At 39.5% G+C, this 12,988-nt stretch overlaps 1 protein-coding gene across 9 annotated transcripts in view; it reads right to left on the bottom strand.

Annotated features, from left to right (window-relative positions):
- rbfox1 (RNA binding fox-1 homolog 1) overlaps positions 1 to 12,988 on the bottom strand; it is a 69,021-nt gene that overhangs the window by 18,777 nt on the left and 37,256 nt on the right. The window contains exon 1 of one of the 9 annotated variants that reach the window (XM_037256376.1): positions 1,855 to 2,107. The exons of the other annotated variants lie outside the window; for them this stretch is intronic. Coding sequence (XP_037112271.1) covers positions 1,855 to 1,890 — 36 coding nt within the window. The 5' untranslated portion in view covers positions 1,891 to 2,107. Of the gene's footprint in view, positions 1 to 1,854; positions 2,108 to 12,988 lie in introns of those variants that run through there. 9 annotated transcript variants of the gene reach the window in all.

Here is a 12,988-nt window from a genome sequence, read left to right as displayed (position 1 = left end):
ATATATGGACTTATATATGGACAAAGTTTTAAAATGGGCCATTCATTGAAGGTGCGCCTTATAATCAGGTGCGCCTTATATATGGACAAAGTTTTAAAATGGGCCATTCATTGAAGGTGCGCCTTATAATCCGGTGCGCCTTATAGTGCGGAAAATACGGTAATAAAATATAATATACATATCATTTGGATAACTATATGAATGAGAATTTTGTCGCATGCTGTATTTTGTTGCAGTGAGTGAGGGAAAAGAGAGAAAGAGTGATGCAGATGGTAGGTCTTGGCTAAATGCTCTGCTGTGTAATAAGAACCACATTTAGAGCTCTGAAATATGCTTAACGTGGCAGAGTAGTGCACACAAAACCCACCCACCAACCCACACATCCATACACGCACAGGAACAGGCACACATAAGCGCACACATACGCGTGACGAGAATACAAGCGAATGAGAACTTGTCTGTAATACTCACATTTGAAATCACAGCTTTACCTAAGTTTTAACTGTTATTGTACTGTTCTTAAAACCCATTTCCCCAAAATCCGTGGGAAACTTGAATCGTGACTTTCTCGGTGAGAGCCACAAAGAGTTTGGATGACCATGATCGTTAATTTTGCCACTATGATTACAGAGTATATCATACCCCAGGAGATCCTTTTACTGCATTTGTATACTTCTAGTTAGCCGCAAACAAACTTGAGAAACGGCAAAATCTTTATTTGGAAGGCCCCGAGAATCAGACCATCAAAAATGGACAGAAAGACTTTTGTTACTGAAACAAAGCATCTGAAACAGGATGTGACGCCCCAAGCAAAACACCTTTAAAGCATGCGGGCTAACCAGCAAAGCCATAAAGCTATGGACTCTGGCCGCCATGGCATTGCCTGAGAGCTTGGAGTAAGATTAGACTTATCCAAGCGAGCGAGGGTAGCCGTTTGTCACGCTGCCAAGAACGCCCGTGGTGCACTTTGGATGGCCATGCATGCACCTATGGCTCACTGAACTGAGTGGGCAGCGAGGAAATGAGCCCCATCGCAGCAACCAGCTATTTGCCCAGGGCGAGACGACTGCCTGGCCGCTGACAACTGCCTCTGCGGCAGCATGTGGCTTGCTCGGAAGAAGTGAGACCACTCCGATTTGACAAAGTACAGAAAAAACCCAGTTGACGGTAAAAATGTTTCTGCCTTTTGGCCTTGGTTTCCCCCTTTTTTTTTTTGGTTTCCATAAAATAAAAGTCTCATTTTGGTCCATTCATAGTTGTGTCATCTTTATACTGTCAACCACTGCACTGGAATTGAAATAAAATAACAATTGTCAATTAATTTTGACACCTGTACTGAAGACAAAACTGAAAGCAACATCCTACACATCTTAATAGTTGCTGACATAGTAAGTCAAATGCACCTGAGAACTTCAGCTAAAATGAGTCTCCCAAATCTGTTATTGTGGACTTGGGACTAGATCACTTTATCAATCATTTTCATTCTGCATCCAACTTAGCATTGACACAAACATCCCTTTCTACTGAAGAAACAAAATGACACTTTAAATTTCACACTTGCAACTACTCTACTTTCACTCCCTCTCATTACCACCTATTGACTCCTCGAAGCTTCTACACACATGAAAATGTAAGAATGAAGCTCACTTGCATGTGCGCACGCGTACACAGAGACACACACACGCCTGCAAAAGCAGCATGTAGCATGATGCTTTCTGCAATCACAGCACAATATGGTGCAAGAGTAACCGAGACAATAAGGAGAGAGAGAGATGGGGAGAGAGAGAGGGTGAGCGAGCAAGGGTGGGGGGAGCAAAGAAAGAAAAAAAACATGTACAATATTCTCAGGGGTACCTGCTCTACCATGTCGTCTCTGCCTTCCAAGCACATCCAGCTGTGCTATAAAGTCCAGCCCTGCAGTGTTTGCCTACAGCTAGCATCTATTATGGATAGCTTTGTGTACGTGAGTGTGTGTGTGTGTGTGGGTGTGTGTGAGTGAGCAGCAGGAGGAGGTGCTACTGGGAATGACAGAAGCATTCCTTAAAACTGTCCTTTTTTTTTTTCTTCTTCTAACTTCTACTTGCAGGTTTTCCGCCCCAGGTCTAACCTATAGTAGGTATTATGGAAACCATTTTCAGGCATGATGGACTGGATGCTGCCCCCCATTACTTTTCCATTTTGAAATCATTCTACAAATGGAGTAAATCATTTGGGGAACTCCGTAAACATTTCAAATGGATAAGCACAGCATAGGTGGTGTCTTTTTTTAACCATTACATTACACTAAATAAGTTGCAAAGACCTCCGACTTAGAACACGCCATATGCCAGTGAGGAGGAAGATGGAGAAAAACAGTCAATGCAGAAAACCCCCTGCTGGTACCTTCTGAGCAATCCATTAGCTGATGTAGATGTGCAGATGTGATGGATGAAACTCCAAAAGCTCTTCAGTGGATTGTTTTCCCATTAAATAGTCATTTTCAGACATCCCCGACTTGGTACGCCACCAACCTTAGCAAAGCTTTACTACTACAGACAATGAGTGGCATAAGGAGTAAGAAACTTGTGAGCTGCAAATTTTATCGCTGCCAATTTGTAATTATCTTATTCAGATTACTTTACTGTATTGCTTTTGGAAAACTTCTTTCTGCTCCATTTCATTCAAGATCGGAGAACATTTCATATGTGTTTTTTTTTTCTTTTATAATGACTGAAATAAATGATGGAAATGAAAATGAAGTGACTTAAATATCGCTCAAGGGAATCAATGGAAACGAACATATAGGCATTATAGAATAGTTTTGAAATCAGAGACTAGTAAAAACTGTTTAAATATTCATGGTAATAAGATTTGCTAGCAATATATCTATTCTTTTAAAAGTGAAACATTTTGGAATTGTAGTATTGACGCATGAAATCGCTGCACTATTTGTCTGGGCGGGCCACATAAAATCATGTGACGAACCGTATCTGGCCCCCGGGCCTCGTGTTTGATAGCTACGACAGATGAAGTGTGTAATTTAATTCTCATCTTTTCACTTGTCTTTCTTATCTCCCCTAACATTTTGTAACTCATCCTACAGACATACAGCATGTCTCAGCCTGGAAATGGTTATGCTCCACAAAAAAAAGGTCAGCAATAAATCAAAACCCAAATGGAGAACCAGTACACAGAGACTTGGGCATAGGTTTGCACATCTACACACTGACAGTGTATCATCCACAGATCAATGGCTCACTAAACTGGCATGGCCTTCTGACTGCCTGATGGCCCGGACACACTAAGATGAAGGGAGTTTGCTTGAGAAGGAAGTGGATGCACAGCTGAGGAAAGGATGGGATCAATCTTGGCCTATGTGTGTGTGTGTCTGTGCTAGATGCATGTTTATATTGGTCTTGTAGTTGACAGATGGTTTGGGATGAGATGAGGTAAGGTGTGCTACAGAGAAGAATGAAGATTGAACACGCGTACACACACACACGCGCATGCACACACACTCAGCCTCTAAATGAGTCAACCACTATCATCCTCCCACCATCCTACACTGAAATTTAAAGAGAAATGTGATTTTTATTATACCGAACTAATTATTTAATATTATATTTGATATATTTTATGGGCCTGAAGAAGGCCCATGAAATATATAAAATTACTTTTGAGGAAAACCCCCCCCCCCCTAAAAATAATAACTATAAATAAGAATGTTTGGGGGCATTTATGATCTTTATGATCAGGGCAAATGCAAAATGTCACTCTTTGTAGAAGAAACTTATCTGTGGCTCTTTAAGGTTATAGTACACCCAAAAGAGCAGTAATTATTTTGTGTAAGGTAATCGGGACACATATCCCAAAACACTCTTTTCGTATTTTATGTATTGTTTGACAAGGACAATGCGCCAGGTTGTAGTCTGACCGTAAGATGAACCTAGAAAATAATGACTGGGTAACTGGGATGCCTATTTTTTACCACCATTTTTTTTTTTTTCTTACAAATGTCTGTCAGTCTATTCATCTGGGTGAATTAATGTTATTCACACAAAAACACTCTACAGCCTGTTCCAGCAACAGTGTATTAGCAGAGTCAGACATCAGGGGGATTTCTGTTTTAGCAGCGAGCCAGCAGTGTTGGCTTTGTGCTGCAGCAGCCCTCAAATCACTCGGGAGTGGAAACGTTATGCAACGGAACTGAGATGTACCCTCTGCACGCTTAACACCCACGGAAAATAGCAGGGTTCCCAACCAGTACAGGCAGGCTATAAATAATGCATATCAGGACAAAATCCCACACAAGCACACACACACACAATTTCCTTTTTAAATGAGTTGTCTCGGAAATGAAACAATATTATTTTGTGACTGCTTGTATTTTTCCAAACATTTGAGGAATGATCAAGCAAGTACAGGTAATATAAAAAAAAAAATCTTACTTTATATAAGGGATTCAGGCATCGGTGTTATAATTTTAAGCTTTTTTTATTTTTTGTGTGTGTCTGTGTTACTTTTAATGGGTTATTATCAAATGCAAACACAAAAATCTAATTGCTATTTTGCCCATAGACTCCCGGTAGCATCACATATGATGAAATTGTGCTCACAGCCGACTTCAACCATGCAAACCATCCAAAATTGTTCCTTTCTTTTTACGTCTACTGCGGTACGCTAGTGGAGCGTTAGCATCTTGAAATGGGCGAAGCACATCTGCACCGTGAAGTAAGCTCAGAATCAACATGCGTCCCTCCAACAGTATTTTCTTAATTGTTTCTGTCTCCATCTTCATTTCATCATCTAAAAGTCAACTAATTAACACTATTTGGACACAATTTGGGAGTCTAATTACAGCAACATTTTCAATAACACAGATGCAAATTAGCACAACTTTACAAATGATCTTCATGATTTTTGTCGGGGTGTTGTTTTCTGAAGAGGCACATTTACAATGCAAATGTCATTATCACCTTCCATCATCAATGAAAGCAAGTAGCGACACATTTGGCCAAAAGACAAGAGTGAAAAGGACTCTCGGGCTGCTGCAATTAACTGTCATTAATTCTAACATTTGATGCGATCAGCCACATACTGACTGACACATGCACGCACACACAATGACTGACCCAAATATGGAAATTGGAACTGGCTACTTGACATACCCAAATTTCTGTGGCATAGAGCAAGGCATCAAACCCTAAATATTTGTTTCAAATACCTGACTTTCACATCCCTCCTTCGGGCATTGCATGTGCGTGTAGATGGAAATTGAAGAAGAGAGTGTAAAATTGAATTTCTCCTTGAGGGATACTAAACGACTCTTCTTCAGCCACTGAGAGAAGGACCCTGACAATTGATATTTTCTTGACCGAGCAATTCCATTTATACAATTTTATGTAGCAGGCGCAGAGCACGGAGGTGCAAAAAAACAAGTTGTGTTTTGATATTAAAACAGAATATCCAAATATGAGAACTCTTGTGCCAAAAAAACAAAACAAAAGCGGTCTCACTCAATACCTCTCATTTATATACATTTTTTTATTTAAACTTTTCAGCCCCTGACCGTTTCTAAAGCCGTTACTAACAAACGCCTGAGTGTCAATCTGTATATTCCATACCGTGGAGTTATTCTGGAATTTTCATTTTAACGGTTAATTAGAAAAAAAAAACAATAGCTAACTAGCTCACAAACAGAAACAGTAACCATTGCAGTAAAAAACAATTGTGCCATGTTTGATCAAATGAAAGTGACATGGCAGTGCTACATCGTTGACACGAGTTCAACATGCTGTAAATTAATGCGTGTTTGTGTGTACGTGGGTGCATGCCCATGCGTGTTACATGTGTGTGTGTGTGCACGCTAATATCAGCCTTGACTCTAGCTACTTTATCCTTTAGTGAATCTGTCACTTCCAATTTTCTCTGACACGGTGCTAAAATGGGCCCATATACTTGGCAACCCATGCAGACGCAAGATTTTATTTGCATTATTTACATAATTCCTTCCTATAGTTCATCCTTCTCCTGTCTTTCACAACTGAATCATCTCTAACACAGAACCTTCAGCATTACCATGTTTCTAATTTGAATACATTAAACCAGAACATACATTATCTGTATTATCTTTGCAGTCAGAACACATTTAGAACAAATCAAGGAGACAGACACTCAAATCTGAACTATCCACTTTGGAGAATTACAGTTAGTTAGGGTTTAGAAATGATGATACAGTAACTGGAAGTTAGGGAAACAATGATCAATTATTTAGAGTACATTATTTATATAGCAGTTGTTGTTGTTGTTTATTATTATTATTATTGTACATTATTTATATAGCGCATTTTTTTTTCAATGTATTGGTAGCTAGTGGAGGAAGGCCAGAATTAGGCTTATATCCTCCTTCTTACAAGCTCCAGCATTTTGGAATAGCTGCGGACGCTCGAGAGAGGACTGGCTGACTCCGAAAATAAAGTGCATTACAGTAGTCTAGCCGAGATGTAACGAAGACGCTGTTGAGAAAGGAAGGGCTTTAGCTGCCTAAGATGGAAGATGTTGGATTTAACAACAGCATTGGTCTGGCGCTTCAATTTAAAATCACTGTCCAATATAAAACCCAGGTTTGACACTGTTGGCTTAAGATAAGACTCCAGAGAGCCTAGATCAACAGGGTTGGATGCACATGGGCCACTCGGACTGAAAACTATCATTTCTGTTTTGTCTTTATTGAAATGTTGGCAAGATGTGAGGATTGCTTGGAATGTAACTTATGCCACATAAATAAGGAATGTGGAGTTTCTGGATTTCCTCTGGGTGTTCCAGCTTCCCAAATCAGCTATGTTAGGTTAATTGAAGACTCTAAATTGCTTGTCGGCATGAAAGCGAGTGTGAATGCTTGTCTGTCTCTGTGATGGACTGGAGAGCCGTTTGCCTTTCAACCTTTCGTCAGCTGGGATAGGCTCCAGCCCCTTCGTGACCCTACGCAGGAGGTACGGAATACATGATGGATGGATGGGTTAATTGGACAATTCTCCAAAGTGAGGCTGTCTAAAATGTCCAATACCCAATGTTGATTGGTTTTAGGTACAACATGTGACTTTTTTAAAAGCAGCTTTTACAGTGCGAATCGACCCCCCCCCAAAAAAAAAAATAATAATGATGAGGTCTTACCTTTTTTGTAAGGTCAAACAGTTCCATCATGTCCAGCAGAGAGAAAAACAAATGATACGTTAGTATTTTATTACATGGTACAGCATGACACCAGAGAATAATTCTTTTTATAATACACACACACACACACACACAGCATGGTGGCTACTGTGTGTGTTGAAAAGCGACAGAGGTGAAAACAGATGGGGAGCAGATCCAGCCACTCCAACTCTTTCATCCCTCATCAAACTATTAATTCATCCTCACTCACTCTGGCACAAGACACACACACGCACAAACACACACATAAACACACGCACATGAATATTAATTGTGGATCTGCACACGCTTCTTCGCCACTACATGGCTGAGCTTGATTAAAGCCAATTGTTGACATAATTAACATATGGGTCGAGCCCCGTCTCTAGTTAAGTAGTCGCTGAATTTTTTTTTTTCCAATTCAGGGGCTCCCCCAAAACAATATAATTGTTCTTCCGGATTTTGTCTGGAATGAACGAGGCCATGGAGCATGAATTAAAGGTTAAATACATTTACTGGCTGGTTTATATTTTCAGAGGTCAGAGGTCAATTTCACCACTGATTAAACATCAACTGAAATACCTCACGATGATACTGTACGAACAATAGACATCGCTGCATCTAATGGAAGCTGAACTGGCTCAATAAAAAAATTTACATAACAGTCGAGAAATTGATCACACTCGCTCTCTCAGGAAATAGATAAGATTCAATTGTTTTTCATTTGACTCCAGTATAATAATCACACATTATTATTTGAATTAAAAGCATCATGACCATCTCTCTCCTACATTTACATAAATTCCATTAGCACAGAGGGCCAAGAATATGGAAAAAAACAAAAACCATGCAGAAGTGAAGATGGAATGCCGCCACACAGAATTGTCAACATGTTCTTTCATTCTTTATATGACTGTCAAAAAAGATATATTTCAAACATAAGAGGCAGATGAGTGGGCTTCAATTTATGATGATGTCACACGTGATGCAGTGTGCACTTGCGTTTGATCCCACCAGTATCTGTTCGACTCTCAAGAATTATATTTTGCATTGCACTGTGCTGTTGATAAAAAAAAATTGACGCATAAACCGAGCAAAAGGGCGTAACTTAAAAAAAACAATAACGAGGCATGTCGAAGAACCTGCGATAACGTTACACACAATTTTTTACTCAAAATCCATAATTAGATAAAAAGCTTAGGAAAGAAAAAAAAAACACACACACAGAATGCACATGCGCACACTCTCACAAGACAGTCAGAAATTCCGCTTCAGGAAAATTATCTGTGTGTATGTGTGTGCATGTGTGCTACTCCTTTGCAAAAGTGCTTGCATCGGCAGGTTCACCCTGAGAGCCTCTCAAATCAAATGACCAAGAATAATGTGCAGAAAACTGCTGAGGTTGGCAAGACTATACACACACACACACACACACATGCACACATTTTTGCAGCCGTTTCCCCCTTTTTGTTTTATTTCTTCTCGTCTCTTTCATTAATCCTAGATTATCTTTCATCCCCTTTCATCGTTTATTGCGGTACTGGTTACATTAAAATCCAGGTTTTTGAAAGACATCTGACTCGATTGTGAAATGTTTTTGTCTAAATGAAATAAAAAACAGACAATTGAGCAAATAATGCCTTAAGTATTTGTACTTCAATAAAATAATCATCTTATTCATTAAAACACAAGTAACTGAATATCATGTAAATGTACACAAACAGTACACCGGGGGTAAAAAATACTGTATATTTTTGCAACAATGACTCTGTGTGTATGTGTGCGTGTGTGTGTGTGTGTGCACGCGCACTGGTCCTGGGCCACTGACTAGCACAGCGCAGCATTGTGGATGCTGTATAACAAATAGGACCTGTCAGCCTAGGCGGGGGAGAGCGAGAGACAGCACAGATGATTGATTACTACAGTGTGTGTGTGTGTGTGTGTGTGTGTGTGTGTGTGTGTGTGTCTCCTTCGCCCCCCACCACACACACAGACCTTGCACTAAACAGAGGCGCTGATGTCAACACTTTGTCCCTTAAAACTAAGAAGTGTTATATATTGCCCAAGAGTGTTGTTGTTGTTTTTTTGATTGGTCCATATTGCATATAGGATGGCATTAAATTGAGAAGAGAAATTCAAATATGTTTTTAAAGCACATACATGCATGCAAAGGTTCCACTCTCATTTGAGTCTATTTTTCATTGAATGAACTTTAAATTGATCATTGCATTGTCACACGGCATCACTGATTTACTTGCATTTTGCAGATAATAATAATGTTGATTGAAAAAGGAAATATAGACACAATAATCTAGTGTAGCCTACATATTATATGAATATTCATCCATCTAGTTTCTATCTTAAAGAGCCAAAGTGTAAGTGGCAAACTTTTTCCTTTCAACAACTCAATAGCATCATATCATTATTAACATTTTTTGGGCACATTCACTATTCACTCAAGTTGCTAGGTAGGAATAACCTGATTCTTTTTCAAACAAGGAAACTTTAGACATTAGGTTGTCAAATCGTAGAAGTTCCGTTGTCCTCTTTGAAATATATGCAATGTGTTAGTATTAAAGCCAATCCTGCTGATAATGTTTGGCGGATGACGTCACGTGTACGTTTGCTCGGGAGCATAATTGTATGGTCTGTGAGCGCCTAGTTTTGCACACTGCAATTAATCAAACTGCAGATTTAATGAGCACACACATTACAAACACAACATTGACACGCAGTCACAGAAACACACGTTCAGTAGTTGGGAGAAATCAATCAGTGACGGAGATAGTCCGAGTCCGTCGCTCTCTTGCTCTTTGTGTGTTTGTTTATCTCTCTCTGTCTCTCACTCTGTGTTCACTGTGATAAGTGGGTTAAGCTCCTTTGGGTTAATTAGACTGTTTCAAATGTGACTAATTTGCTAGACGTTGGCCCCATAATATGCTAAATGACCTGCATGTGTGTGCACCAGCTTGCAGGTTGACCTTTTCGACACCATTTGTGTTTTTTCGATGAGTAAGCAGGTAATATTATGGCTCAAGTGACTTTTGAAAATGAAAAGTTTTCACAATGGAAGCCGTTCACCGAGATGCACATGATGTCCATAGACGAGCGAAAAAAGGGATCTCGGACATGAAGAAGAGATCAAAAACTTCCGAAAATGGAAGCGGTACCGCATTAGGTAAGATTGTGTTGAATGAGCTGACTATATCTAATTCTTGTCAATAAATAATAAATTATAATACAAGCCATTTTCTAAATTAGCTGTGCACACTTCCAAATGTCAGTGGAAGAGACAGAAATCTATTTTCTTGGGGTGTGTATCTGTTCAATATTTCAGGCAAGTGACGTGTGTGTGTGTGTGTGTGTGTGTGTGTGTGTGTGTGTGTGTGCCTGAGCGCGTGTGTGTGTGCGCACTCATCCCCCCCCCCAACTCATACAGAACAACCATACAGAACTACACTTTAATAAACGTAATCTCATCACTACCGCCATGGTCCAAAACATAAAAGGGCAGCAGTAGGTTATTATTAAATTCCTAAAATAATGTAATAACGCAGAGTGTGAGGCAGCAAGAGGGAGAGAGAGAGAGATGGAGGGAGTGAATTAATATCCCTGAACTGCAGAGCCAACCCACAAAAGGCCACAGATGGAATGTTAAACAGTTTTCAGATCGATGTCAGTGAACACAACTTAACTAAACCATTTGTTCAGCCGTGAGAGATGTCAATACACCCGTGAGAGTCCTCCGTGTCTGTGATTTCCCTCAAGTTGCATGAAGCCACCCCAGCACTCACACACTCCATACGTCCAACGCACATAAAAAGGGCTCTTCCCTACTTCTGAGAACAGTTCCAATTATTCCTCCGAGCCATCTTCCATCACTGAATGTCAAGTATCGAGTGCCACGAGATCTAACAAACCCGAGCGCACCTCGGCGATAGCCTGAGTGCAAGAGGAATGTGTGGGTGGATTGACTAAAAAAAAAATAGTGGATTCAATGGAACACGAGTCAGAGATTTGGATTAATTTTGGTATTTTCAAGAAATCATTCAATACGTTGTCTCTCTTGCTCTCTTTTTAGAGGTCTGTTGTAAAATAACTAAAAACTATTGATAAGCTTTATGTCAATAGTGTTACATATTGATTATTATTATTATTTTTTTTAAATATGCAGGGGGGAACGGGTGGGTACTTTACTAGATGCTAATTTCCTGATTGTATTTGTTGTATATTCAGCAATATAATTACCATATTTGACCATATTTTTTATTATTGTAGCGCACCATTGTAAATAAAAAGTCCACTGGTCTTATGAAAGCACCCCATGCCTCATTTACATTTTCAGCCAAAAAGCCAAGACCAAGACAAGAGAGGCAACTGCTGACTGCTATGTTTGTACTGCTGACTCGACATTCTTCCGGCAATATGTAGATCTATTGCTCCATTACGGTAATCAGCCAGATGCATTAGTCACATGAACGTTGTCTCGGTAACAGGATACCTCCTTTATGTTGATGAAACAATAAATTACAAACTTGGCAGATCGTGTAGGTAGTATGAGGTTGGAGAAGTTTGAAAAATTGGAAGCTATTTTTAAAAGGTTTTGCGAAAATTGCAGTTTCAAGAAATACAAAAAAAAATTAGCACAATTGAATTATTTTACTGCTTTTATTTGAAGGCGACTTGACTCGCGCAGGATGTTTACGCTGCTGCTACCCGCGTGATGCCAAGTGGACCAGAATGTTAGTTGTTGCCTGCGGTTGTGAATAAAAGCTTGCACTGAGAAATACTCCTTTGCCATCTGTTTGAACCTCTTAATGCACAATATGACACATGCTATCAATGTGAAAGGAGTGCAGCGAAAAGTCTATCATTATTTGCAAGCAACACAAATTCACATCATGGTTGAAATTCTGCTGTGGCGGGCCCCAGAATGAGGCCAAGTTTTTCTGTCTGGTCAATTTGTGCAAATATTACCTGGCGGTCCTGTAGCAAGCATACCAAGCAAGTGGATTATTTTTTCCTTGGCTGGAAATATCACCACGCAACACAAGCCTGTACTGTATTGATAAAAATATCAGTAAGTTATGCTACTAATCGATCATGACTCAACTTCTCGACTAAAAAAAAGGATCTGAAATCTGAGATCTGAAATGATGCGATGAGTATCTCTCTATCAATTTATACACATTTAAAGTGAACTTGTCAAAACTGTAAATGTTGCATTTCTGTCAAAGCTAATTGAGAATGATTCGATACATAACTCATTTTTTAAAGAATGATTTGATGCACTCAAATCTTTGGAATCAAAACCCATTCTCCGATTCAATTTATTTTTTTTGTAACATCTAGTTTTATTCCTAGCTATGTAGCGTCAAATGTTGCAATGGCGCATCGATGACAACCTGCTCTAACAATGACAAGCCGACAGTGGTTAAACATAGCTCAAGTCGTGCCTGGCAGTCTTACGGAAAAGTCGAAATTGGGAGAAGACCGGATCAAGTTGATCTCCTTTTACAAGTGAATTGTCCTCCCCAAGTTTTTGCATGAACTTTTTCTAAAACCTAAAAATGAGAACCACTTTTCAGCCAATACTACTGCCGCTAATGTGGCCTCAGACAAATGACAACGAGATATAAGACAAGGTTATGCATGGAAAGGTCAAGATAAGAGGCAAAAAGAAGAGAATAATCCATATTGGTCAGGTATAGACTAAAGAAAAAAGTGCAGTCATGTAACTGCAATGACATGAAAATCAAACAATGACAGTCCAAAAATAAAATAAAATCAATAGTCCAATCGATGACGGTGAAACCAA

Source organism: Syngnathus acus, chromosome 8, assembly GCF_901709675.1.
Source record: "Syngnathus acus chromosome 8, fSynAcu1.2, whole genome shotgun sequence".
Classification (NCBI taxonomy): domain Eukaryota; kingdom Metazoa; phylum Chordata; class Actinopteri; order Syngnathiformes; family Syngnathidae; genus Syngnathus; species Syngnathus acus.
The sequence above is the reverse complement of the archived record's forward strand: the minus strand, read 5'-3'. Positions and strand labels throughout refer to the sequence as shown.